Source organism: Colletotrichum paranaense (genome assembly GCF_030867605.1).
Source record: "Colletotrichum paranaense strain IMI 384185 chromosome Unknown Scaffold_7.1, whole genome shotgun sequence".
Lineage (NCBI taxonomy): Eukaryota > Fungi > Ascomycota > Sordariomycetes > Glomerellales > Glomerellaceae > Colletotrichum > Colletotrichum paranaense.
Genome location: NW_026848965.1, coordinates 1,628,702 through 1,655,828, shown reverse-complemented (window position 1 = coordinate 1,655,828; position 27,127 = coordinate 1,628,702). Strand labels below are relative to the sequence as shown.

General features: G+C 53.7%; 8 protein-coding genes across 8 annotated transcripts; 2 read left to right on the top strand and 6 right to left on the bottom strand.

Moving 5' to 3' along the window:
• Positions 1 to 3,004: 3,004 nt before the first annotated feature.
• Positions 3,005 to 3,232, bottom strand: CPAR01_09384 (uncharacterized protein; the record flags this gene model as incomplete). The annotated part of the gene is made up of 1 exon (XM_060493649.1): positions 3,005 to 3,232. One exon carries the CDS (start codon positions 3,230 to 3,232, stop codon positions 3,005 to 3,007), a length of 228 nt encoding a protein of 75 aa, XP_060347779.1.
• A 534-nt stretch (positions 3,233 to 3,766) lies between these two features.
• CPAR01_09383 (uncharacterized protein) lies at positions 3,767 to 4,009 on the top strand (the record flags this gene model as incomplete). The annotated part of the gene is made up of 1 exon (XM_060493648.1): positions 3,767 to 4,009. One exon carries the CDS (start codon positions 3,767 to 3,769, stop codon positions 4,007 to 4,009), a length of 243 nt encoding a protein of 80 aa, XP_060347778.1.
• A 2,062-nt stretch (positions 4,010 to 6,071) lies between these two features.
• On the top strand, positions 6,072 to 8,284 carry CPAR01_09382 (fungal specific transcription factor domain-containing protein; the record flags this gene model as incomplete). The annotated part of the gene is made up of 4 exons (XM_060493647.1): positions 6,072 to 6,120; positions 6,188 to 6,404; positions 6,457 to 7,071; positions 7,129 to 8,284. The coding sequence occupies 4 exons, from the start codon at positions 6,072 to 6,074 to the stop codon at positions 8,282 to 8,284; spliced, it is 2,037 nt and encodes a 678-aa protein (XP_060347777.1).
• A 1,446-nt stretch (positions 8,285 to 9,730) lies between these two features.
• On the bottom strand, positions 9,731 to 11,467 carry CPAR01_09381 (uncharacterized protein; the record flags this gene model as incomplete). Its single annotated transcript, XM_060493646.1, has 4 exons — positions 9,731 to 10,143; positions 10,202 to 10,838; positions 10,897 to 11,160; positions 11,234 to 11,467. 4 exons carry the CDS (start codon positions 11,465 to 11,467, stop codon positions 9,731 to 9,733), a joined length of 1,548 nt encoding a protein of 515 aa, XP_060347776.1.
• A 4,602-nt stretch (positions 11,468 to 16,069) lies between these two features.
• Positions 16,070 to 18,455, bottom strand: CPAR01_09380 (uncharacterized protein; the record flags this gene model as incomplete). The annotated part of the gene is made up of 2 exons (XM_060493645.1): positions 16,070 to 18,169; positions 18,216 to 18,455. 2 exons carry the CDS (start codon positions 18,453 to 18,455, stop codon positions 16,070 to 16,072), a joined length of 2,340 nt encoding a protein of 779 aa, XP_060347775.1.
• A 1,084-nt stretch (positions 18,456 to 19,539) lies between these two features.
• On the bottom strand, positions 19,540 to 21,564 carry CPAR01_09379 (saponin hydrolase; the record flags this gene model as incomplete). Its single annotated transcript, XM_060493644.1, has 1 exon — positions 19,540 to 21,564. One exon carries the CDS (start codon positions 21,562 to 21,564, stop codon positions 19,540 to 19,542), a length of 2,025 nt encoding a protein of 674 aa, XP_060347774.1.
• An 846-nt stretch (positions 21,565 to 22,410) lies between these two features.
• On the bottom strand, positions 22,411 to 24,265 carry CPAR01_09378 (uncharacterized protein; the record flags this gene model as incomplete). Its single annotated transcript, XM_060493643.1, has 3 exons — positions 22,411 to 23,501; positions 23,555 to 24,069; positions 24,135 to 24,265. The coding sequence occupies 3 exons, from the start codon at positions 24,263 to 24,265 to the stop codon at positions 22,411 to 22,413; spliced, it is 1,737 nt and encodes a 578-aa protein (XP_060347773.1).
• Positions 24,266 to 25,365: 1,100 nt separating this feature from the next.
• CPAR01_09377 (C6 zinc finger protein) lies at positions 25,366 to 27,127 on the bottom strand (the record flags this gene model as incomplete). Its single annotated transcript, XM_060493642.1, has 3 exons — positions 25,366 to 26,896; positions 26,953 to 26,961; positions 27,027 to 27,127. 3 exons carry the CDS (start codon positions 27,125 to 27,127, stop codon positions 25,366 to 25,368), a joined length of 1,641 nt encoding a protein of 546 aa, XP_060347772.1.

Below are 27,127 nucleotides of genomic sequence, written 5' to 3'. Positions count from 1 at the left end.
GCAGAGAGACCGGGAGGAGAGAAGTGCCCTGCAGTGTCGTCCAGTTGATTGTCCGCCCGCAATTCCGCAAGGCGTGGTGGTCACCTTTTGCTGGGCTGGGGGTATGCGGTACGTTTAGGTACGCGTTGGAGGTTGTCACTTCAGCGCTCTACAGCAAGAAAGGTACTTCAGTCTGTTGTCGTGCTCGGTACCTTACCTGTGGGCGATGTTGAATGGGCATGGGCGGTGGTCCAGCAGAGCAGGGCAGGGAAGGGCGGGGGGGAAGAGGAGAGATCCTGGAAAGAGAGGAAAAGGTACATGAAGACTAGGCGCAGACTAGAGCGTAATGAGGCGAAGTGGGATGTACTGCCGAGGTATAGAGTGGGAGACGCGCTGAGGCGGGAGCTGGATGACAGCCCAGATGCGAGGAATGGAAGGCACGACCTCGCAAGGTCTCGGCTGTTCATTCGCTAATCAGAGGAATCGGCCAGGGCGACGGTCAAGGTTCGCGGGTACCAGGTGTCGGTAGGGGCGTTTCAGAACCATTGCAGTGGGGACCTTAGCAGAGCTTCGTTAAGGCTGGACGACCTGACACTCCCGTTCCTTTCTTGAGATACCCTGTACACTACAGTAACATCATCTCCATTCCCGTGCTTCATCACGACACTTGAATGAGTGACAGGAGGGAGATACAGGTGACAGAGAAGGGAACACCGAATAACGGGATGAAGCCTCTCGGGACTCGTCACAGTCACAATGGAGGTGGGCGCAGTAGGTGGGCGGGATCCAGGATGAAGGGATCCATAATCCCATAGTCCTTTCCGTGGATACGGAGTATGGACACTGACTGACTTCAGACAAAAATGTCCCGTGGGCCGTGGATAGGTACTACACACTAAAGAATACTAGCCAGATAATCGCTGGTGCGAAATGGCACTGACTGGATATTCAAGTGGACAGCCCAAAGGGTTTACCTGCTTCATTGGGGCCGTTAGATACCTTACAGGTACAGTATCCATACAGGATAGTCATGGCGGCACCATCCATGGCCGTGGATACACAGATCCATACAATTGCCAACAAACCCGGCAGACGGGCCAAATATCTCGTCGTCTGAAAGCCAGGCCTACCTGGCTTCCAGCCGTGGGTGAACGAGTTTGGGGTCCGCGAGGTTTGAACAGGCTCAAACCGAGTGGGTGAGCAGGAGGGCAAGATATGAAGGCGGGCAGCAATAGCACGGCACATGCGGAAATGGCCTGCATGGGAGCGGCTATTGACTGACAATTCCCGGCTGGGAACCTGGACGGGTTTGTGTTTTTTTTTTTTATAGGAAAAAAAGATTCCTTTTTAATTTGCTTGTTTGTATCCGTATTCAAGGTGCGAAGGACGTGTATTCGGTGAAGATGGTTATCATGTGCGTAATTCATCCGAGGGGAGAGGTGAGGAGTGTCGTTGTGGCTGACTTTTGCAGAACGCACCTTCCTGCACCACCTTACTCGAGGGAGGTCGAGCGAGGACCTTTCGCTCCTTCCTCTGCCCATGGCCTTAGCTCCTTCCGGCTGCCAAAAAGTCAAAGCACAGCCATCCAAGTCTCTGGATCATTGGATGCTTGACTCTTGACTCTTGACGGTCCTTCCTGGCGGTCCTTTCTACCTGTCTCTGGATCCGTGTGCCTGCTGTGCCTGCCTCATCCCACCTGGCACCCAGCACCTCCTGCGTCCTGAGCACCCCGGTGTGCCCCGCCCCTGCCCTTCGAAAGAGGTCGGCCTTGCCCCGCTCTTTCCTTCCTTTCTGCTTCCATGATCATCTCCCCCAAAACTCTGATCATCTGATTCGCCGCAGTCTCCACTTGCGAGATCCACCTCTCCAAACAGTCAAACACCATTGAGGCTGGGCTTTCCTGTCGAGACACGGCAGGAGGGCACAGGTGACAGGGAAAGCACTGTTGCTGGCCTTCCCTACTGCAATGGGAAGCTGCAATTCGCAAAGCGTAAAAAGTTACGACTACAAGTGCAAGAACGAGTGAGAGACATGCAGCCGATCCTTCCATTCCCAGGCGTGTGTGTGTCCCAGTGCCCGCCAATGACATGTCATGCCCGACTCACCCTTTTCTCACATTCCCATCTCAACTTCCTCATCGGACTCGACTGCCACCACCTCCGGTCTGACGGAACACCCACCCGGTAGCATTTCTACCTCGCCATCCCGTCCCTTGCTTCCCCCCAGGCCGCCCAGTCCACGTTACAAGGCGGCGACCATCAATACCTATTCTCTGGTACGCAGCACGGCTTCGGACTCACATCACCAGCACCATCAACAGGGAAAGACGCCGTTGTGATTGATGCCGACGGTACGGTGTACTGGTGCAGAAAATACGATGAACACATCCATGCACCATGAGAGACGCGCCCGCACGTCCACCAGGAGAAAATGTCCCAAATGGCATGACGGATACCTGACTAACCGCCGTCAACCACCAGCCTCCCATGATCTTCATCTATCCGTACTCCGATCTTCCAGAACCCTACAGAGTACGGAGTACAGGGCAGAATAGGATAGAGGCAGACTACGGATACAGAGCACGAAATATCCTTCGTCACACCGTCTCTTCGTCCGCGGCCGCCGCCCAACGCCGCTGCATGCATTCGCGGCTCTGTCCCTTCTACCCCGCCCTAATCCTCATTTCGAAGGATTCCCGACGCTCGACGAGCCTTTTCTGGACTGAACCCTTGATTCGGCTGCACTAGCACAAGCTGCCCTTGCCATTTCTGACCTGGCATCCAGGCTCGTCGATTCCTAAATTCTCTGTCAAGCACTGAGGATTCGACCTGACTTGGTCGCTTTAGTGTACCTACACTAGATACAGTACGCAGCAGTTATCGCAACGCTACTGAGTACCTACCTACCTACCTCCGTCCACGGATCCAGCTCCTGGCCTCATCATGTCATTGATTGAACGATGCTACCTCTTCAAGAGGCACACTTCAGGGGCCTTCCTCAAGCGCTACTTACCTCGCAGTATTTCTCACAAGATCGACGACCCGGAGGACAAGGTTCGCAGGGAAGAGAAAGAGAAGGAAAATATGACATAAATTTTCCAGGAAAAAAAGTCAACATCAGTCGTCCAAAACAATATCGCCTTGTGGGACGGAAACAACGGCGTGCCCTGCATGAGATGACATTTTTCATGGACCCCTCCAGCAAGTGGGGGAAATCCAAGCACCCACGAGCACCATGACACCAGCACCAGCATCAGGAGCACGGTACGGCACTTTTCTGGTCTCTCGCTCCCATTTGTGAGGGAGATACGCACCATGGCTTGCGCCATTATGCACATCTATTGGCGCCGCTCAAGTGGTTTTTGTCTCAGTCCGGACCTGCAGCAATACAACTGTCTTGACCGTCATTCTACAGGACCTGTCAGTCTGGCGTGGCATCTTGGTCTGGACACGTCCATTTCAAAGACTAGAGGGCGTTGGCGGCTTCTTCTGAGTCAACAACTGCCCTTCTTCTGCCTATCTCAAGTGACGATCTCCAAGATTCGAGGTGCTTTCTCTCGACGAGCCCGCCTCAACTGATGGGCAAACGTACGGTGTACTAGCAGCCAAACAGAGCTGTTCTTCTTGAGCTTCCATAATCATCACCTTAACGCGTCGCAAGATCCACGTCTCCGTCTTTTTCGTCCCGAATTGCCAGTATCATTGCCCGCTATGCCCGATTCGGCGATGCGCACCTTGTGTGCTTGGCAGACCGCGGCAAGCCAAAACGCAATTCACGACCGCAACGCATGGTGCTCGCTGTAAGCATCGTCTTGGCTCTCATCTTGTTTCTCCTGTGCGGCTGGCCTCGTCGCTTCGATCGATTAAACACATACAAGGATTGTACGGCGCGGCCGAAGAATGACGAGCTGAGCTTTCAAGAAAATATTGATTCTGGAAATGCCGTGCAATGCGCTCGGCAGTTCTTCTATCTAGTGACGGAAGGAGCGTGGGGCCAACAAGATCCTCGTGCCATCAAAAAACGCCTCTAGCTTCGCCTCTACCGTCTGTAGTCACCTATCACAGCTCGAAATGCATCGGATACATACGAATATTCGGCCTGGAAGACCCGAAGCAGGCTTTCACCTACATATGAACAGGCGCTCAGGGTCAAGGTCGAGCCTTCGAGGCTGGCTGGCGCTGGCGAATAAGTCGACGACGTCTACGGTCTTGAATGTGAGACGGGTCCAAGCAGAACCTTACCACTACCGACGGCGGCCGCACTCTCGGTCTGCCGGCCCCCTGGCGGTCTTGAGCTTCTCCTCTCGTTCGCGGATCGTCGGATTCGCGGTTCGCCTTCTATTTTTGTTCCAGAATATTGCATCTGCCGGTTCCAAATTGCATCGTTGGCACGTTGTGTCGTCAATCCTCGTCGAGATCGGGGGCCCCGACGACGGCCTGCCCCCCGTCCAAGAAATAAAGCTGCAGAGAACCCTGGAAGCTTTCTCAGCCCAATATCCATCAACGAACAACTGCTAGTGGCCGCCCAGGGGAAAGAGAAGGGGAACGGGACGGGCTTTATCTGGCAAGGCAAAAAAAAAAAAAAAAGGGCAGCCAGGGTTCAGGGGTGGCTTGTACTCTGTACTTCCAGTGCCCATTCCGTGGCCCGCCTTGCCCGCCTCCCACAGCTTTCGTCAGGTTAAGAGAAACGGAGCCCAGGCGGGGTAAACGTCGACCCTTCAGTCGGCGTCGGTCGCACAAGAGAGGGGAAAGGCCGTGTCAACGACTGTGCCGCCGATCTCCAGCATGGACAGAGACTCGGAGTCTCAGAGTCTCGCTCCCACAGATTACGCCGCCGTTGGATGCGCCTGGTGGCAGCACCAAAGTTACAAGCTACAACCAACGATCCCCGCGCAATACGAACCCCCCAAACCGTCCAGTCCAGTCCAGGTCGACCTCTCCTTTGCCCTGGCCTCGTCCTGCCTCGTCTGCCCTGGCCTTGCGTAGTCTTTGGCCTTCCCTGCCTGCCTTGCCTTACAGCCCTTGCCTCGTCCTCCAGCGCAAGCACGACGCAAGCACGCAAGCACGCAGCATCGACAGGCACCCAAACGGTCCACGGATACTGCGGTAGTGTAACAGCAAGGGGGAAGCCGTGAACGACTCGCGCACCGTCTCGTCTCGGACACTTGCCCCGGACCTTGTTCTCTTTACGAATATCCGTACTGACTCTCTACGGATACTTGTGGCTTCGCTGCGCTCTCGGTTCTGTTGCACTTCTGAACCACAGATCAGCATCTCTCGTGTTTTGATCTTCCGACAGCCGCACACCTCGAGCCGCCTTTTGATCGTACGCATCATCGCTGCGACTATTTTGAACCCTCGCAACTAGCCTAGGGCTCAACATTCAACTTTCCGACAGCCGACGCGCCAACTACTACACGCGATACCGCGCTTAGGACGATCTGTTCTCTTACGTGCACCAGTCCCTGCAGCGTAATCCGGATCCCGGACACACTCCAGCGCCCCCCTCAACGACGATCCAGCTTTACAGTCAACTTGACGTGATCTCAGCCTGAGCTTCGCTTCACTTTCGACGGAACGTTCACCACATCATTCGTACTTGGTTCCTCCCGTTTTACGCGTTTTACGGATCACACGTCTTTTCAGAGAATACACGATCCCCTAAACTACAAGCCTCTATTTCATCAACCCAATCGCCTGGCTCTATCCTCTGTCGTGGATCCCTTGCGATTCGTCATCGATCTCAAAGCTTCAAGATAGCGCGGCCTCGAGGCACGGCACCTCGTTTCCCCGTCGCATCCCCAATCGCACCCAATGCCGCGATCTAGTTTCTCAGATAACCCCCTGCTGCGGGTATCGCGGCCTGTATCGGCCTGCTCGCGATGTGAGTTGTCATGGTTGCGGCTGACTGCTTGTGTTCATGCGAGGCTAATCGTGCCCCACAGGTCGAGCTGCAAAAGTCAAGGTAGCTATCCTTCCCCCCGCTGCCCAGCCTCATGGATCTAACGGGCTCTTGCTGATGCGTACTTGACTTTGTCTAGTGTGATGGCAAGCTTCCAGCCTGTACTGCCTGTGAGAAGGCAGGCCGCGAAAATGAGTGCTCCTCAGCCAATGACCAGTTCGCCAGAGGCAAGGAGAGAAGGTTGGTCCGCCCGTCATGGTCATGAGATCTCGGCATGCGTGATATTAACAGAGACTCAGTTATGTAGCAGCCCTGGAGCTTAGAGTTGAAAAGCTAGAGAAGCGCTTGGCATTTGCGAGATCGCGCAAGGCATCGGTTAATCTCCACGATGTCGATGAAGCGACCGCGGCTCCTGCTGACCGCAAGGACTCTCTGGCCAATATTCGAGCTGCGATTCACCGGAAAGCCGCCCGTAAGAGGGAGGACTCGGATGTTAACGCACTCGTGTCTGACTTTGGCTTCTTGTACGTCCATCTCTTGGCCCCGCACTCTGAAGTGCGTGCTGACGTCTGCCAGATCCGTCAACGCAACAACTCGCGATTTTGAACCTTCCGTGAGCGGCATGACGTTCGCCCGCCTGGTGCTGGCTGCCGCGACTAACGACGAGGTACCGGATCCGACGGAGGACAGTTTCCCAACCAGAGCAGAGGCCTTCGCCACTGTTCAGTATTACATGGCCAACGTCTACTCACTGTTCCCGTCCTTCTCGGAGACTCACTTACTCACCGTCTTGGACGATGTCTATCAGCAAGACGAAAGAGTCAAGGACAGGCTCAAGGATGCCGACTTTTGGCTACTGTACATGGTTCTCGCTATTGGGTACGCGGCCCAGAGCAGGGACAAAAACGATGACTTCTCTCGCCGCGGTCTAGACTTTGTCGCTCGCGCCTTGCCTTTTGCTGACAAGGCACTGATGCCTGGATATCCAAGCCAGATTCAGTCGCTCATCCTCTTCACGCAATACTCAATGCTCGACCCTGGCCATTTCGACAGCTGGTATCTGATAGGATTCGCGAGTCGTGCTGTGGTTGACTTGGGATTCCATCAAGACCCGCCACAGCTCCAGGTTCCCGATAAGGCTGCTCTCGACCTTCGGAGGAAAATGTTTTACTGTGTATATGCACTTGACCGGTAAGCTCGTTGAGCCTAGATGGCATACCAGATTCAACTCGCTGACACCAAGGATAGGATGATCAGTATGGTTCGCGCCCGATCCTTCTCATTCACAGATGATTCCATCAATGTCGAGTATCCCAGCAACTCTGGCTTGACTTCTGGGCCGATCACTGGCCCTCAATCAGCAGACTCGGCTTTAGTCTTGTTCCAGCTTCGTCGACTCCAGTCCGAATGGTATCAGACACTATTCCAGGGAGACGCAGCGCCACTTTCAGATGCTGCCTCCTTCATTTGGCAGATGTGCCTGGAAATGAGAGAGTGGCACGAGTCACTGCCTGATAACCTCCCCTCGGGCATCCGCGAGTTCTTCGAGCTCGAGCTGAGATACAGTTACATCCACTGCCTTGCGCCTAGCGATCGCCAGCCACACCTGACTGACTACACCCGCAAACTTATTTTCGAACATGCCATTGCTTACATGAACACAATTCACAGTGTCGTCCATGGCTCCGTCAACACGGCATTCTACTCCTCCCTGGACGCTCTCAAGGTCTTTTTCGTGGCAACACAGTTCTTCGTCGTCTTCAACGACAAGCGTGAGCTTCTTATATCGGAGCAAAGAATCATTCCGCCTATCACTCGTCCAGGCACCGCACCTCCGCCACCTCTACCGCATCGCCCGGCTGGTGGCGAGGATAGTTTGGACAGAAGCATGCGATGCTTGCAGCAGGTTGTGGAAACACTTGCAAGATACTCTCAGCGATGGGACATTGCGCTACAGCTCAAGACTACATTTGAAGGATTGTCATCAGAGTTGTTTTCCTGGCTTCAAGTACGTCGGCAGATGAGAGAGCAAGGACAGCTGCCTCAACAACACCAGCAACCAATGCAGCAGCAGCATCAGCAATCGCCTCATCAACCGCAGCAGCAGCAACAACAACATCAACCACAACAACAACCACTCTACCACCCGCACCAACAGTCTTCACCTATACCCCATGGTCCTTCGCCGCCGCTTGGTCAACACCCTCGACACCCTCAGCATGCCCAACATCCATCCTACCCGCCTCATCCCCATCCTCAGGCCCTCATGGGGCAACAACAGGTGTCGATGCAAAGCATGATGCAGCAGCAGCTTCAAGGGCAACCGATGATGCAATACAGATGGGTCGGCGATGGGGGCGGGCAGATGATGCCTGGTCCACCGGGGCAAGGCCCACCGATGTGAGCCACATGAACAAAGTCATTGCGCAATGCTCGTTGAATTCTGGAAACGAGATGGATACCTGGATTGGAGCAGCACATTTGTATTCTTAGATTATAGAGATGGCACTCCATCGTTAGAGTCTTCTCTACAACAAGGTTCTGTGTCAAACCTACCTGAATTTGAGTATCCCTGTGACGCGCAATTGCCTAAGGTCCATGAAAGCCGTGTTGGAATGCCACCTTGGCTAGTATTCGCTACCATCAATGGTATAAGCTCTGTCTTTCTCTCTTGTCTAGCTTTACTCTTTTCTTAGCGTAAGCTCTGTCTTGATTCCTCTACTTGCTTTCTGATATCTAGGTCCAACTTCACAAAGGCTTTGGGATAGTAACGGAAGGAAGACATCAATGGTGATTGCACTTCTGAGGAACAAATATGCAGATCTAGGATTACAGACGGAGGGGGGTTGAGAGAGCTAGGGATGAAGAAGCTAAAGATATAAACCATCATCTGTTCCTTTTCTTGAATCGTTGCATTTGTGGATGCCATGAGACACCACGGTTCGTTCGGTATGGACCCCAAAGATGCGGAATGGAGGGCAAGTACATGGGGGAGACGGCAAAAAGACCGACCATGGTAAGCAGTCTTTGGTAGATGATAGCTTGACTAGACAATGCAATCTTACCGCCTAGTCATACTCAATAAAGGAGAAGTCTAAAATTTGCTAGGAGTTAACTAGGAGCTTAAAGAGGTCTATATAAATTGAAGGTCTTGCCAGTGAATCCATTCCCACTTACTGTATGATTTATACGTCCGTTAGCCTTCACCCGGTACAGTGCAGCTACGCTTGTTTACTTTTATAATAAAATAGAACTAAGGTTAAAGAGGTGTTCGCTATCATGAAGTGTAGTGATAGTACTGTTCGTATTCGGGCTCAGATACGAGCGAGCTGATAAGGTCACACTGATACGAGCACGTTTGGAGTAGTAAAGCTGGGCCGGACGGTTAGTGGGATTTTGAGTGTTCAAAGAAAGAGGACGTAGATGGAGGGTACTGTGGCCCGCAGCGGTATCATTTCATCTTCACATCGACAGTGTGCTGATGACGAAAGATGTTAGAAGAGCAAGATGCGGTGCCATTGTAGAGGGCGTTTATGTAGGTATCTCTAGCTCGATACATGTACTTGTGCCGAGATGATGAAGACAGAGATAGGGAGGGTTTTTTTCGTTTCATTTGCACTGCAGTCTCTAACGACCTGTATTGACTGACGAGTCCTTAACCAAGTCATTTCATAAAGTGCCAAGCCAAAGATGATTCAATCATGACAACTTTAATTTCGCAATCTGGGGTATAATGCGACGGGACCTATGCCTCTTTCAGGCTGATCCTCAGTTCTCTGATAATGATACATCAATCCGCATTACTCATTACTCCTCTACCCATCTCCAATTACCGACATATTCTCATCTCCTAAACAGCCTCCTTCCTCTCAGACTGCTGAATCTCAGCACCATCCTTGTTATCAAGCGCAGAGTGGCCGTGGTGTCCCTCCTCGGGTCCGACGCCCAACATCTGCGCGCCCTTCTCGGTGTGGTTGGCGCCGCCGAACAGCTGGTCCATCTCCTCGAGCGGGATCTGCTTGGTCTCGGGGATGAGGAAGTAGACAAAGATGCCGAGGACGATGTTCATGGCCATGAAGAAGAAGAGGCAGTTGAGCCCCTCGTTGGCGAGGAAGGTGGGGAAGAATTGCTGGAAGATTGTGTTTGCGACGTTTTGCATCTGAGAGCACATGCCGACGGCCTGGGCGCGGACGTTGACGGAGAAGATTTCGGCGGTCCACATCCAGGTTGTTGCGCCCCATGTTGGCTTGTAGAAGAAGATGACTTTGGAGACGTTAGTTGAGTGTACTTGAGGAGGGAGGATGTTGAGGGAAGAACTTACAGAGGAACAGCAAAAACACAATGGAGATACCGACGGGCTCGCTCTTTGTTCCGTCTGCTGCCGTGGGAGTCTTCATGCCGACGATGGGGACGATGAGCATGCACACAGCCATACCAGCCGCACCGACGAGGAACAACCACCGACGACCGAAGCGATCAGCCGTCCACATGGCGTTAAGCGTGAAGAAGATACCCATGGTGGCGTTGAGCGCGTTGATGAGGTTAATCGTATCGGTAGACGGCCAGACCTTCTTGTAAATCGAAGTGGAGTAGGAGTTGAGGGTACCCTGGCCGGTGAGCTGCTGTCCGACGTTGAGAGCGAAGGCGAGGTAGAGGCGCTTGCGGATGGAGGGGTCCTTGAAGAGGGCGGTGTAGGAGCTGCTGATGGCCTCCTTTTCGTACTCGATGGCTTCGCGGATCTGGAGGAGCTCCTGCTCGACCTCTTCCTCGGTGTCGCGGATGCGCATGAGGGCGGCGCGGGCGGCCTCGACGTTGCCGTTCTTTTGGATGTGCCAGCGCGGGGACTCGGGTTGGAAGGGGAGGGCGATGATGATGAGGATGGGGACGAGCATCTGGAAGATGACAACCATCTTCCAGTCCCATTCGCCGAGCTGTTCGCGGCGCTTGGAGCAGGCGTACTGTAAGATGTGTTAGGGGGTTTTCTCTGTGCGGGAAAATGTGGGTGGAGGAACATACGTTGATCCAGTAGGCGATGAAGGAACCGACAGAGTAGAACATTTGCCAGCAGGCCATGATGTGGCCACGAATCTCAGAGGGGGCGACCTCGCCGATGTAGACGGGGCCGGCGGTGAGAGCCATACCCTGGCCGATACCGATCACGACACGGCCGGCGATGAAGACGCCAAGCTTGTGGTGGGGGGTGAAGGTCTGCATGAGGGTCGCGATGATGGTAACGAAGCAGCCGATGGCCATGCCCCAGCGACGTCCGAGGTAGTCGGCCTGTGTTGAGAGGTTTGTGTTAGTCCTTGCTCTGGCTGATACTACATTCGATGGCATGAGAGGGTGTGCTTACAGTGGGACCACCGATGAAGAAACCGGCAACGATGGCGCCGATGGTGTAGGCGGTGTTTACGAGGCCGATGAGCTGAGTGTCCTTCTTGAGGTCGACGTCGACCCAGGCGAGCCAGTTCTTCGAGCCCTGAAGGGAGTTGAAGACGGAGGCATCGTACCCGTAGAGGACCATGCACATGGCCGCCATCAGGGAGATGTACCAGTTGTACACTCTTTTGCCGGACGGAAGACCCATCTTGGCGGACTCTGTTGTTGGTGAAGTTGCTAGAGAAAGATAACGACGCCCTGTGTGGTAAGAGGAGGGTGTTATCGACCCAGAGAAGAGAAACTGATTGAAGCAACTCCGGCAGAGAGGTGAAGAGCCGAGGAGGGAAGAGGAGGAGAGTCGTTCGATTCAGGAAGAAGGGGAGATGGGAGGTTGTCTTTAAAACCTTTATCTCAAAGGCGCACACCATACCACGCTATACCCGGTCTCTTTCTCTCACAAAAGTAACCTAAGCCGTTCAGATAGGGATCCCCGCAAGAGTTTAGATTTCCCCCAAATCCCCTCATCTCACACCCCCGGTCCCCCTCATTCCCCGGTCTGACTATCCGCCCAAAAGATGCTGGGTTTCGAACGAAGACGGCTGGCTGCCGATACACTAGAATTAGATGGCGAGAAAGAAGAGCAACCAACCGAGAGAGGAGGAGGGATTCGGGCTGGCACCCGGCATCTTTCCCCATAATTGTCGAGGGCCCCAGGCCTAGCGCTGGTTCCGGGGGAGTGGAGAATGAGATGGGGGAGTTTGGATGGCATGGTTGGATGGGTTTGGTTTTCTGCACACCGAATGCTGAGAGATACCTAAATTAGAGCCGGGTTTCTGTCTTGTTGCATATGATTATCCGTAGGTACATGTAGGTTAAGTTCCTCTGCTTGAGTCTGTCATGACCGCCAGGTAAAGGGCCGAAGACATTGTCAAATGTGATATCTCCAAACACTCTCTTCCGTTGCTTTTCAAAGCCTCTCTGTGTTGATTCCCTCTCTCATCAACTATGTCGTCCAAAGACAAGACAACCCAAGGAATGCGGCGACAGAACGAACCTCTTGGCGCCGCGCCGCGTGTGGCCCGCCACGCCCGCCTCTCTTCCCCAGAGACCCCCAACCTTTTCAACAATCCTTGCTCGACTCTTGTCTCCGCGAAAGGGCCAAAGGAGAAAGCTAGCCAGCCGGCTAGCCCATGGAGAAGGGGGGGCGTCTGAACCTGCGGAGAAACCCCCAACTTCTAATAATCCACCAATGGTAATTTCGCCTGGGGAATCGCCTTCACGTACGGATACGCCCTCCCTCAGTTCCCTCAGGACACAATGTCAACCACCGCGTGGAGGCTGGTCTGGGCAAACGCTTGTTTTCCCTTCTTCTTCTCGACTATACTCGAACGAGTCCACACGTTCCCCGTTTCCCCCGTGGGCCGTGAGACTTGTTTGTGCAGTTTGCAGGCGGAGCTGCTTTCGAGTTCGAGAAGGAGGACTGTGACTTATGCGACTGACTGACAGCCAAGCCCGCATTATCGCACGTCCTTGACGCGTGCGCTTCTCGCTTCGAATGTCTACTGCGTAGGCAAGTGGATTTTGTTGTCGATGATGGCCCTTGGCGCTGCACATGGCTGTCAACGTCTGTTGTCGGATTGCCGAGTCCCGTATCTGGACACGCCTATCCGTGGGGCCGGCTCTGTGTATCTCTCAGACTGCGTCTCTCCGTCGTTTTCAACATGTCTCTCGGTAGTGTATATCTCATATTGAGAACTACCGTCCATAACGAGATATCACCGATGAGATGACTCAACTGGCGCATGCAATGCTGAACTGAATCCGGTCGGCTCTTGAATCTTGCGCGCGCGGGCGACCGCGCCCCAAATTACCGCCCCCATGCCAAGTGCGTTCGAGCTTCCTCCTGTAATTCTGCCTATGAGAGGTTCGCATGTGAAGAGCAATGTGTTCTGTTACGCTAAAGTCTGTTGTCACCACATCCCGGCCCTTGGAAGGTAGACTTTATCTTGAGAGAGGGACCCATTTCTTTCTGCAGCCGTTCCCTACACGCGCAGGAGGCAAAAAGAAAATAGGCCCAGGCTTGCAGCCTTTCGCGCATGAGACGCCGGAGTCGTTCCGCTTAATCTCCAGCGTAAATGACATGAGGGCCGCTCCCGCGCAGTTTTACTGTTTCCTTGACTCGCCATAGCAGTGACCAGAAGTCTATCCCTGAGATTAGTCACTACCATGTAAGGCATCTCAAGATACCTACGCAGAGGCGAAAGTGAAGGGGCTCAAAAGGAGACAACACAAGCTTCAGCCAGCGCAAGCCAAGAAGAATAGCAGCACACTTTCATAGAATGCTGCCCTCCTTCGGCGATTATCCAAGAGACCATCGGACAGCCAAGCCTGGCCATTCCGCGATTCCCGCGTTGGCACTGCAAGCCACCCGGCGCCGCCAAGAAAATATCAAAGTTGAGCCGAGTATCTCAACTCCCTCGGCCATGTTCTGCGCTTTAGCTGCTGATGACAGCTTCTCGTGGACTCAGACTTTCGGTCCAAACACGCCAACGGCAACCTGCCGCTAGCTCAATCCCAAGAGCCTGGGACCCAAGAAACGTGGCGAGTAATGCAAGGCCAAGATCACCTGTGCTGTGAAGCAGTGAGCACCCATGACATCTCTTGATCGTTGGGAGAAACCCTCCATCCCATCGGCACAGATTCGGATACTCCAGGAAATTGTTCAAGAAATCAACCCATCCCCATCTTGGCACTAGCACCAACTGCCATCGTGACTCCAGGTCTCTCTCCGCTTCATCTCCCCCGGACCCCAGAAAACACCGTGCCGCAATCCGGAGTCAAAGAGGGCGCAAAAGTAGAGGAATAAAAATCGAACCACTGGAAAATCCGAAGTCCCCAAACCACACCTTGGGATATTTCAGCTAAGAGTAAGCCATGAACTATTCCAACCCGTCAAACGAGGCCTAAGGGGACGGGGGACCCGCTCTCCCCGCGAACATGATTGATGGAAGAAATAAACATTCCCCAGACAGCCCCAGATGGGATGGGAAGGGGGGCAGCGACGACGCCGCGCCGCCGCCTCTTGCTCCTACACAAGGATCTCAAAGTCCACGACAGCATTTTGAAAGGATCTTGTTGGCGCGTTGGATGCGCGCACGCCCACGCTAAGCATCGAAGGCGTTGCCGCGGGCGGCCGTTCTCGCCAGGGTACTGCGGGTACCACCTGAGAGGACTGCTTGGGGGTTGTCTAGTCTAGGCTGGACTAGGATATGTACGAATAGGTAGTTTGTCGAGAAGGAGGTGACAACCCGACAAGAGGGATGTGTCAGTGAAGCCTCTTTTCGTCGACGAGTCCGAAATCTAGTCCTATATTCCTACGCATTTCTCGCAATAGAGACTAGTGAAGCTGACGCATGCTGCGTGTCTGTGGCATGGTTGCCGTTCGTACCAGACAGATGCGGAGATGAAAAGTATGATAGGATGCCGAGAGCAGGAAGTGTTTGGCCAGGAGTAGCTGAGATGACTCTCGATCGTCGTGTTATGTGATTCCATTAGCTTACCGAGAGGACGGGACGGCGGTCTGAACCCAAGGCTACCTTACTGACCCTACGTGCCTCCGGAAACCTACCTCGTAGGCCGGACCCCAGCATCGTTCTCGGACTTCGGCACCGGTTGCACACCAACTCTGGTCGCATGACGGGAGGGAGGGTATGGCTGGCTCGATCAGGGCTTCTTCCTTTTCTCATGTAGTCATTGGGGAAGAAGCTGAGCTACTATGGCTTGCGAATGCTCGCGTGACCAGTTTGAGAGAACTGGACTCGCGTCGTTCTTGTTCTCAGCGCTTGAGCTATGCCACAGCGCAGCTGGTTCTTGTCTCCTTTCTGCTTGGAATGATCTCCCTTCCTACCGTCTTTCAAAACATCCTACTAAACTTGAGCAGGTCAATGTTACTAGACACTTCTGCGAAAGCCCCCTCGGTCATTCGTCAACGGACCCCCTATTCCAAATTCTCATGCAAAAATCCAAACGACAACGAGTCTCTCCCTTCGAAAGTACGTCCCGACTCACGATGGACCCGACAACTTTCCAGAGAATAGAATCACCTTGCTTAAGCCTCCAATCCTACCTATACATAAACTAGACAAACAGCAAAGGATACGTTCGATACCTCTGGGTCCGAAGACGCGCTAGATTCCATCACGCCTCGATGCTTTTCTGAGAGTCGTACTTCGTAATGGAGGAGCGTCTCGTCGAAGCACATACGCTATGCGTGTCTAGTACGTAGCGAATTGCCGTCTTGATAGCTTCGCTTGGAGCTCTGTATCTTCTGCATACAGTGGGGGGTCCAGACATACCTCAGCCTCGAGAACGTATCCGCGATTTGACATCTGCATGAATGCCTGAAGCTGATATCGCCGTATCACCATATCCTACCAAGACTCTGACTTCAATGTCAGCCTCCTCAATATCTGAGTTTCAGATCATGTTGAAAAGGGGAGCCGATGATATTGGCTTAGAAACATGCTGTGAAAAAGAGAGTGAAGACAACCGGCAATGACAGTGGTAGCAACGATGCAACAAGATGGACCTACGAGCCATGTATGCCCACATGGCCCCTGACTGTGCCTCCCGGGCAATACGCTAACACATGGGTCATTTGACATATCGGAGTAAACCATGATACTTGATCGCACTTTGATGCTGAATGTCGCTGAGGACAACTTGCTGTTGATACGGGATACAGTGAATCTATCCTAATTAGCTTGATCCAATCCCATCCAAGTCGTCCATCATGCAAGAAACCATGATCCTAAGCGGCAGTATCAATCGTCCGACTGGTCTCATTGATCGCTAGGTTGGCCAAGCCATTGACACCAGCCTCTTCATTGACCGCCTCCTTGCCCCTCTTCGAGGCGGTCTTCTTCTTGCGTTTCGCAGTCCCGAGGCTGACCGGCGGCGCCTCGATGATCCATTTTGCAATGGCTGCTGCACGCTCAGTGAGTATAGGATACTCCCGTCCATCGTCAACACTCCAACGACGTAGCGCAGGAGAGAGTTCATTAGTCTCGGACCTTCCATTCGAGCTATTCTTCAAGCTCATGAGGTACTCGTGATCCTCCTCTGAGCGCTTCTGACGAGCGGTGATGGCTGCACGAAGGGTAACTTCGTCAACAACTCTATCGTCATCAAGCGCGTCCATGATGGCCTGCTGTCGAACTCTCTCCTTCCGCTGCTCCTCAGTCTCGCCAATGTCTGGCAACGTGCTGGCGTCCCTCGTTATGGCAGCGGCTGCGAGGGCAGCGGCTTTATGAGATGAATGGGAACTGTCCTGCTGCACGCCAACTGGTCCATCAAGGACCGGGAGCGGCGCTGGAGCACACAAAAGTTCCCAAGAAGCACTCATTTGTATCCAATTCTCCGCCCGGCGCAACACCTCAATCCAGTCTGCCCTCGCTGGGGACCTACTAGCCTGGAAGAGCGGGTAGCCGTCAGCAAGTCGAGCGAGACGGGCGACCATGTGTGCGTGGCGTAGAAGCTCCTTGGTAGAGGTCTGTACCAAGCAATGGCAGAGCAGTAGAGAATGGAGGGCCTCGGTCAGAAGTGGATGATAGGTAATAGTCTCATAGTTATTCGGCTGTACGGGCCCTGATGAGCGGACCAAGTCCTGGGAAGGGTACGGCGGAATGTCTGCAGGTGGAACGGCAGCAAATAGCTCGGACAAGGCAAACGCCTTGTAGGAAGGGATGCTGCCTGAGTCCGGAACACGAGGATGACGGTAACCCTGCGCCGCGAGATTTACTTTTTCAGTAAAATCCCGGGCGACCTTCAGCGGTTGATCCGGCGTGTAGTGGAAGTTTGACAGATAGGCCATGTAGTCCCGGAGTGCTTTCTTAGCGTATGTCTTCACCACTTTCCGTTTCTCCAGTCGAATGTGCGCTGCCTCCTTGTCCAGCGTCGTGGTTCCGGGACTCTGCCCATCAGTTTTGCCTGAGTTGATAGCTCCATTCGCACCACTCGCCTGACCAGTCTCTCCGTTCGCAGGAGTGTCAGGCAGACTAGCGGCTACATGCTGGCAAGCAATAGTCAAGTACGCTCCAGCTCTTTGGAACAGCAGCTGTGTTTCCAAGCTACTAGGTTGCTGGTCCTCGGTGAGGATGATATCTGGACTTCTTCTGGATCCTGTCGTCAACTCAACTTCTCGGGAAAGCGGTGTTCCATGTGGTGGCTGGTGATAGCGGTGCACTTGCAGCGCAAGGCTCAAGTCCGAAGCCGCCCCTAGGTAGTCATCCTTGAAGATCCGAACAGTCGCTCTAGTTCGTAGAGCCTCGGCTTCGGTCGGATGCGCTGATATGATGTTGTCCAAAGGCGCTAGACTAGTACACTCGGCCAGCTGTCGCGAGGGTATCTTCTCGTGGAAGAAGTGAACGTATTTCGCATCGGGATCATCTCTGCTGCGTTGCAACACTAGGGAGCCAATTTCCTCGAGAGTCGAAGCACCTTGCATGGTAGCGACACTGCAAGCGATTTCATCCAGACGATATGCGCGGGCGAGCTTCTGGCTTGCCTGCTCTCTCATGCGAAATTTCCGCTCTTTGCTCAGTTTCGTACCGTGACCATTCCCCACGCCGAAGCCCAAGGACGACATGTGTCCGTTAAGCCCGCCATGTACGTTCGTCAAGGTTGGTGTTGCGATGTCGCTAGCAGCGCGGACAGCCAAGTTAGTTGCTTCATCGACTAATCTGCGAATCTTGAGAAGGTCAAAGAAGACGGCGGGGTCGATCGGACGGGGTACCGGGGTATTGTAGTTGATGTTCGCAATAGTTTCGAGGATCTCAATGGGCATCTGTAGCCATGGGCCATGGAAGGAAGAAATGAAGCGCCAATGCCTGTCGCGCAATGTGTCAGCGAGCTGTGATCCATAGTAGAGTATCAACATTCATGGGAGCGCAGCGCACACTGCGCTGGTCGCTCATGTTCTCTGTCGTAAATGCAAGACTAGGGAAGATGGCAAAAGGGGAAACAGACTTGTTGCGACATATTATGAGCGCAGGAGCAGTATCGGGCGCCCCGTTGGCCGATCGCCTGGTGCCTGAGTCCTTGGATGAGCCATTGGAAGAGGATTGCGATGCGCTCTCACTAGACACGCCGTCGCCAACATCTTCTACTGTTGTCTGCTTGCCCTTCTTCTTTGCCATTATCTGTCGCGCAAAATAAGACGGCTTTGTTGCGAAAAGAAAGAATGGCGGCGCTGTCAAGTCGGGAAGCACAAAGGCAAAGGATGGTCGACCAGTTTCCCTTGAATTACAAGGTAGACTGGACTCAAGCGATGATGAAGGTGGGGAATTATCGTCCAATTGATATTGAGCTCATGGTAGCAAATCTGTTTATTCCGATGCAATTAATCTCGTGTGTCTTGTGTGTGGTTGTCGTCGACAAAATTTTGGATTGCTACCGTTCCTGCGCGAGGTGCGCGACTGCTTGGCCGCCGTTCTCCTTCCATTATTTGTCCCTGAACAAGTTCGATCCTTCCTTCCCTCGACACATCGAGGGGCACCCGGAAAGCTCGATTCACGTGATGGGTCTCGCGGTAACGTGACGGATAAGATAAGCATCTTGACCGTATCGATTAGATTGCACCTCATCTACCTTAAGGTACCTAAGGTAAGGTACCTATGGTACCTACCTACCACACCGTGCTCACCTTGATGTTGCGCCCAACTTACACCAAAATTCCGATCCGAAACTAGGTACGATATCTGGAATTCATCAGCGACGTCCGTTAGACGATCAGATCGATACATGATTTAATGAATTCGTATCGCCCCTGCTGCCGAGTGGCTGGCTACTCATCTCCAAACGCTACCCGTAGCATGCACCCGTCCAGCTCAAGGCATCTTCGGTCTGAAGATGTTTCATCTCAACACGGGATTCTGGCATGGCAGCTGTCGAAGCTGATGAGGGGCAAAGGTTTGGTGTTCGGACTCAAAGCCCAACCGAGCTCCGATGGCATCTTACGATGAAAATCTATTGTCATTGCTGTACGCTTGACGCAGGAGACCGAATGCGTCAGCCGTGCTTGTTTCGAGGGACTGGGCTCATCACCTATACGCCTCGCATCTGCATCGCCAAAGTTTGGAGGATCTTGCTGTCACTGTCACACTTGCAGATGAGGTAAGTGGTTTCTCATTGAGCTTGGAAACTAAGTAGGAACTTCTGTCCTCGTCTGCTGCGCCAAGCCCCCTCCCACGATTCTTGGATTCACGGACCTAGCTGCTGGTGTCAAGTCCTGTTTGCTGGCTGGAGCCATTCCTTGCCGTCGATCGTGGTCGTCAACGTACCGTTGGCTTGGAAGATGTTCGTCAGGATATCAATGGTCAACCGGAAGCCGTCAGAGCTGGTCTTCTTGGTTCCATTGCTTGGCCCCGTCTGGACAAGGTCCGAGTACCAGTCAATCTCCTCCACCGTCGGACTCGGGTTTACTGAAGTGACCTTCTCGGATCCTACTAGCACGTTTGAGCCGTCATCAGAGTAGTTGTGATACTCGACGGCTACAGTTCCCGGCAGACCACCTCCACTATTCGGGGTGATGGTTACGTTTGCCCAGCCGCTGACCTTGCCCTTGAGGGTGAAGTTTCCGTTTGTTGGGAATGGCCTCTCCGGCGCGTGAGTTCCAGGCACGTATGGAGTTGCCCAGGGAATGGTGTCACCTAGAGACTCGACAGAGGGCGGTGCGAGAGGCTGCCGGCTTGTTAGATGAGCTAGCATCATGCGCTCGGTACGACCTCCTGGTGCCGTTGATGGATAGCATGGCAGAGGGTTCTCCCCTCCACACTCGGGAAACACGGTCAGGGCCTGGTAGTACACAATACGGGTACCATCATTGGACCATTTCGGGTCGGCGCGGCCGTTCCATTCGGCATCATTGATTGCGCCACTTCCGGGGATACCACTCCCCTCGGCATTGAGTTGTTGCCCAAAGTACGAACCACGGTCACCATGACCATCGATGAGCCATGGCTGGAAGAATCGACGCCCCTGGTTGTTTCTCGTTGATGAGGCCGCGCTCGCGGAGACCAAGTCTGTCAATGGAGGAATGCCGCGTAGACCCGCCATGAACATCTGGCGTCCACTACCACGGGTGTCCATAGCCACGGTCCATTGGTCATCCGGAGACACGTCGACGGGATCCGTATACTCTGGGTGGGCAGTCAAGCGCCGGACCTTTCCAGTGACAAGGTCTGCAGCAAAGACATCAATGTTGGACGACTCGGCGGGGTACCCAATGTATGTGACTTCTTTGCCGGTACCGCTGAACCCGCGAAGCTCTCCAACAGTGATGGCATCATAGTTGATCCGAAGCAGAGAGCTGTCCTCCGGGTCAATCTCGACCGGCTGCTTATCGTTTGTGCTGAATAACAGATTGACATTGGCGAGATCATAACGGGGCACAAGTGGCTCGCCAGTTGTCGGTGCTTTGTTGAAAGCCAGCCTTCCTATATATGCGAACTGGCTGACCTTACCGGACGTGACGGTGAAAGAGTTAAAGCCGAGATGCTCGTTGCCAGGATGGATGCGCAGCTCGCGAATGGTCCCGCCGATTCCTGACCCGTTCACGGCCGTGTTCCATCGGATTGGGTAGACGTGGACTTGGTCCGGAGTGCAAGCTTCGCTAACAAGCTCAGCCGAACACTCGATGACTTGCGGTCCAGCAAGCAGGCGTTTGCCGTCCCTGAAAATTTGGGGATAGTCGAGCGGCGCAACAAGTACAGCCTGGTCCTCCGCAGATACGCCGCAAGTAATACACTTCCACGCATCACCGTTCGGAAAAGTGCTGTTGTCGATCTTGACAATGATCAGCTGTGGGCCGTTGTATACGCTCGCCGGGTCGGGCGATGCGGGGGCGCCGGTGAAGTTCACCGTCGCTACAACGTGGAGATCATCCGGCAGGAAATCTCCGTTCTGAAGAGCGGGAGATCTCCCGATACACCCGGTGCCGCGGGGGTTGATCTCCAGAGTACATCCTCCGACACCCTCGTCCGCGGTGACGGGGGGTAGAGGGAGCTGTGTGATGGTGATTGGCTCCGGCGCGGGAGGAGGCGGGACGTCAGCTTCCCGGTTCGCGATCTTGGAGTTTTGGGTACTGAAGTCATTGCTATCGGCATGTCTGCCGAAACGGGCCTGGTCTTCATGTTCGTCCGCCGGTGCGGCGTACGCAACGCTCGCGGCGCAAAGAATGCCAGTCAAGGCAGAAGTGAGACGCATCTTGAGGAACTTCTCAGCGGCGCCTGTGAGAGATGGCACCATAAGCTGAACCAGAAGGTGAACCAGACCAAGGAGGAATGTAAGACGAAAACAGCTTCTTATGAGCATCTACGGAACCTTGAATTTCTCATCTTGCCGAGAGATCACCCTGTAACCTGATGTCCCGGCGGAAGACCCATCCCGCGGAAACAACAGGAAGATCTCGCCTAGCAGGGCTCCAGATGCACAAAGGCCAGCAGTCCAAGCTTGACGAGGACGTAAGACCAAGGCAAACTGCGCCGCCTCCCGAGGTGTTAAGCGCCGATCTCAAAGCTTGAATATTCGTATGTATTCCGAAAATTCGGGCCGGGGCGGGTCTCTGCTATACGCGGAACGGAAGTCTCGAATACGGCGAATACGGCGGGGGAGGCGGGATATACGCGTGGACATCCTTGGCTGCGAATGACGATGGACGGCTAGATCAATTTGGCAGGAAATTTTGAGTAAAAGTGTGCCACGTCGTAGGGATACTCCAGTATTCGACGCGAATGTGACGAAGTACGCTGCAACCGTCCAGTACTATCCTCTCTTGACAACTCATTGCCGCAGCGCAAGGCTGCACTTATAGCGTCAAGGCATGGTATGCCTATAGGAACCAGCCAAGCCCGCTGCGATGAGTAAACCAAGTTGAGGGCACCTTGTCATTCATACCCAGTTGACATGACAACTTCGGCTGATACGAATGAGTCCGATCTCTTGGTTGACTAATCTCTAAACCTGGCTCTGAAAAGCCCGACTACGTTGCAAACATCGTCACAATGCAGCAGAAAACAGGACCATTCTGATCCATGAGACATTGTCCTCTAGCACTATGATCCAAGTATGTACGTGAAGTATTGATTGCTTCTTTCAGAGTAAAGCGGTAATAAACACCGAAGTCTGCAGGCCAAGCAACCCTTCCGTGGCAACCAAACTCCCATCAACCATCTCCCAAGCAACATCGCCCCAAAGCACCTCAACAACCTCGCCAACCTCCACTCCATCCGGCAAAACAACTCTGATCTCGCCCGAAATCTCATCATAACTCAGATTGACCACACTGACAAGCACCTGCTTCTTCGCTTCATCAACCCACACCGCCGCATCAACCCTCTTCGCACCCTCAACAGCAAGATCCTGCGTCCTCTCCGTGCCAAGCAAGAACTCTACCGCAGCTTCGTTAGTAAACACACCAGCCAACTTGCTCGTCAGACCCTCCAGCTCCGGCGTTGCCGGGTAATTCCACATCACGATGCCCTTTGCGCCGTGGTTGACCGACAACACCGTCATGACAACCTCTTCCTCGGCGGTCGGGTACCGCGCCCAAAAGGTCTCGTTGCCAAATGCCTGCGGTGCAAACCACTGCGTCTTCTGCCATCCCAGGATCTCATCTCTACGGTAGAACTCGTCCAGTCGCACAGAGATATCCTCAAAATTACCCTCGCAGTCGTCGCAACCGCAGCACCCGTACGTGGCATTACACTCGGTGCCATACACCGTCGAAAACGTCGCGTTGATGGCGACGGGGTAAACGTCGCTCATGATGATATCCGCGCCGGCGCCGTACTCGGCGTAGTGGAAGTCCCAGCAGTTGAGCGCGAGGGAGACCGGGTGGTACGGGTCAATCGCCTTGATCTGCTCGTACGCCATTCCCGTGGAGTTGGCTGGGTTCGCCTTGCCGTCGGCCTCGTCGCTCTGGTACCACAGCAGGATGGACGGGTGAGTGCGCAGCCGGGTGACCTGGTCGACCATGTTTGTGAGGTTCGGCCAGGTCCATAGGACGTCGTAGCGCAGGTAGAGGCCCAGCTCGTCGGCCCGCTGGAGGTAGGGCTCGAATTCGTCCCAGGGGAAGGGGATCTCGCCGAGGCTGCCTGTGGGCACGATGTGGATTACGTTGTAGCCCATGGCGGCGAACTCGTTGAGGGTGTCGACGCTGTCGTTCCAGTACAAGGTCCATTGTGCTGGTTCAATGTCAGCCCGAGGTATGAATATGGTTGTGATGAAGATCTCTTACTGTAGTAGGTGTAGGCGAAGATGAGGTCCCAATCGGCATCCTTGCCTCGTTGCGCGAGGAGTCCGCCGTACAGGTTATCGATACGCGACACGCTACCGTAGTCCTCGGGGTACGGAAGATACGGAAACTCGGTCCAGCCTTCGTACACATGCAAAGAGTCCAACTTTGTTCGGATCGTGATGTTGTACGCCTCCATACGCGGAGTGAGCGAGTCTAGCGGGAGAGCAACCTCGTTATCGCGAGATCCGAGCGCAACTTCTTCGGTCGCAAGGACATCTTCCCCCAGCAAAATCTCAACTGTCAACGGCTTGGATGTCGAATTGGTGTAGTTCGATCCATAGCCGACGGGCATCGGAGAGCCGACCTGGTTCGAGACGGCGGCGTCGATGAGTAGGTTTGCTGAAGAGTCGGTCTCAAGATAGATGCTCAGCCGCGGTCGCACCTTGAGTCGCAGGAGGGGAACGCTGGAGATGGCTGGCTCGGGGAACCATCCACCTGGGTCAAAAGAAGAGTTTCTGCGATTGAACCTTGTGAGCACTTGACCGGCTGAAGCTGACGCAATCGGGTAGAGGGGACTCACGTTGCGCGATACGCCTTTCCGCACCAAATATCAACCCCTTCCGGGTTGTTGAAGCGGACGGCCTGGCCATTGACCGGCGGGAGTGCCGCGATCAAGGCCGCGATAGCCGGAATGAGCTTGCGGAACATCATCCTGTCGTGAACGTTCTCACCCAGGTGTTGCGAATAGCATCATGCTGGTCTGGCTCACGATTCGAAGCCATTGGACTTATATGAGCGGGGGAGTCAGCTATTGACCCCCAGTCCTGGTACGCAACTGGATTGTTGCTTTGGAGATGCAATCAGGTGGATCACCGCCGGATGGGCTATCAATGGCCTGACGTGCCATCGCCGCTGGGTGATTAGCGTCGTCATGACCCTGATCAGGAAGCTATCATGGACGGTAATGAGGGGAACGCGCAGGGTGAGGGGCTCTCCGACTTGGGTGTTTATGAATAGCGACGTTACATCTCTCCAAATCTCCAACTTTGGAAGTTTAGCCGGTTCGTGGGCGGGGAAAGACTTCGGCACTAGGGAATGAGGAGTGCCGAAAGGACGGAAGAAGCGGTACGGCATGACCGGCGAATCGGCCGGGGTTCCGTGCAGTGTTGACTAGATGGCATCTTCCGTGGGTAGCGAAAGCTCGACGACTTCAGGGACTTTGATTGATACGTTGTGTTTGCTTACTCTGGTAAACTTGTGGCCGCTTTCTTCTACCTGGCTCCTCTGTCTCTTCATCAGCCTTCATCAGTCAATTGGATTGCTGAAATGTAGGTGAAAGCTGCTCCAACGTTTCTCAATTAGGGGTGATAGTTAAGGTGGTATTCCGACGGCGGTGGTCATTGTGGGGATGCAGAGATAAGCAAGGGTCGTGATAGAAGCTCATATCATGATCGTCCGTCGCTTTAATTCATTCCGATCTTCGGGGCTCTTTAACATGCTTTGCGCTAAGTCTTTAGCAGCTTTCCTGCTCGCAACGTTCAGATATTGCATCGGTCGTCTGTTATTTGCAACCATAGACATGGTAACATATCAAATACGATCTATTGCATGGTCTTGCACCTACGCGGGGGAATCGAAAAATGGACGTATAGGTCCAGAATTCCATCATCTGCCAGGGAACAGAGCGAAACCCGTGGCCGTGGAACCGGAACACCCTCCCGACAGAAGCCCTGTTGCATCGAACATGGGTAACATATCGCAACGGCATTGTAAACGTCGAAAATGCTCTTCTTGTAGTAACATGCCTATGCTCACGCGAATCCTTGTTTCATCAACGTAGCCAGCGGCATCTGCTCGTCTCTACGACAGAGATGCCGAGATAGCACCTTCTCTGCCAGGGTCGGAAGCGAAGCTGTCTCATATTCTTTGTCCCAAAGATCGCTCTCCCGAACTGCGTTGATCGACTCCAAAATGCTGGCGATTTCGCGGCTATCCCACATACCTTCCCTTCGCTTCATAGAATAGAGCAGCGAAATAGCCCTCGACTGTACATCGGGGTCTCGCGAAAAGGTGGCAACCACCACTAGCGGCGGGATCGTATCTGCAGCTATAGCAAAGTGCGGCAGCTGTTGTGAATTTCCTTCCCCGGACGGACAAAAGGCCTCAGCCCTGTCGAGCATACTTCTCCAGATAGCTGGAGCTATCGTTTCAATGGTGGAAGTTTCGCACTGCTTGATGATCATCTTCCAATCGTTTTGGATAAGCGTCAATATTTGCGCCTCTTTCAAAGCCTCTGGAGAAAACGACGGATCAGACTGCCATATCTCGATGCTCATATCAACTCTGGAGCTCCATGTATCCAGGCGATGCCGTGCTTTCATCCAAGCGTCGAATATCTCATCTTCAAAGGGCGACATGTCGCCAGGTAGATCCAGGACAGAGGCCCAAGAACGTGGTGGAGCCTGGCGAAAGTTGAAGCCTATGATAGAGCCTAATGCCTTTTCAACACGGTGGATTTCGAGTCGTGCCTCGTCCAAGGTCTTGAAGGGATCATGCCCAGATGCCTCAGGTACAGCTGGAGGCCGTAAGAAGAAGTCTAGATCAGGGGTGATTTCTGCCTCGAGCAAATAGGCTGTATCGACCCCAATACAGGAGAACATGACGGCGATATCAGAGAGCTGATCAAAGTACTTGCTGGCGGTCTCGGCAAGACACAATTGTGAAGGGGACAAGGCTTCAGCGCCGTTCATCTCAAGACTCTCTACTGCCTCTCGAATGGAGCCGAGGATCCTAGAGCCACCCCGTAGGTGCTGTATTGCTTTGTCATACCGCCCTTCTATTATCTCGAAACAAACAAAGACGAGGCAAGAGACGAGGGAAATTCTGATGGACGTAGTAGATAGATTTTTCTCCCTGTCCGCCAGTGTCGACTTGAGAGCTTTGCCATAGTACGACATGGCCAGACTTGCAAAGTCTTGATCTTCCGTAACCTTGCTCGCATGCGAATAACCATCAAGGAAAGCTCTGTGCGATAGACCGAGCCCTACCAAAGCATGTTTAACTGAGTGTGAATAGTAGCCCAGCGGTATGATGTAGTTGTTCCAAAGCTTGGTCATCAGCGCTAGGTTTTGAAATCCAGGAATGGTAACCCGACGGACGTGATGGAACATGCATTTCTCAATGAGAGTTCCGTCAATGTCCCAGTCAAGCGATGATGGCAGTTTTTCAGGTGGTTGCGTTGCCTGGTCTAGGTGTCTTTGATGGCCGGCATCGCGACTTTCACTCATCCGATGTCTTTGGCGTGTTCGGCGGACCCGACGCCCTGCCAGATGGGCATCCTGTCTGTGACTGTGAGCGAAACTCTGTGCAAAGATCTCATTAGGGCCAGCAACGCTTACTTCGAATTTCTATAGAAAGTTAGCCTAGAATGTTCAAAGAAGACTCCGTTGCTCGCAAGTGTGGCACCACGTACACCGTGCTGTGTCCGGCCAGCGGCTCAAGTGCCGTTGACGCTGCCGGTGCAAGAGTGTTCGAATGACTGATGAAACAGTGGAACCTGCTAGTGTCTGCCAT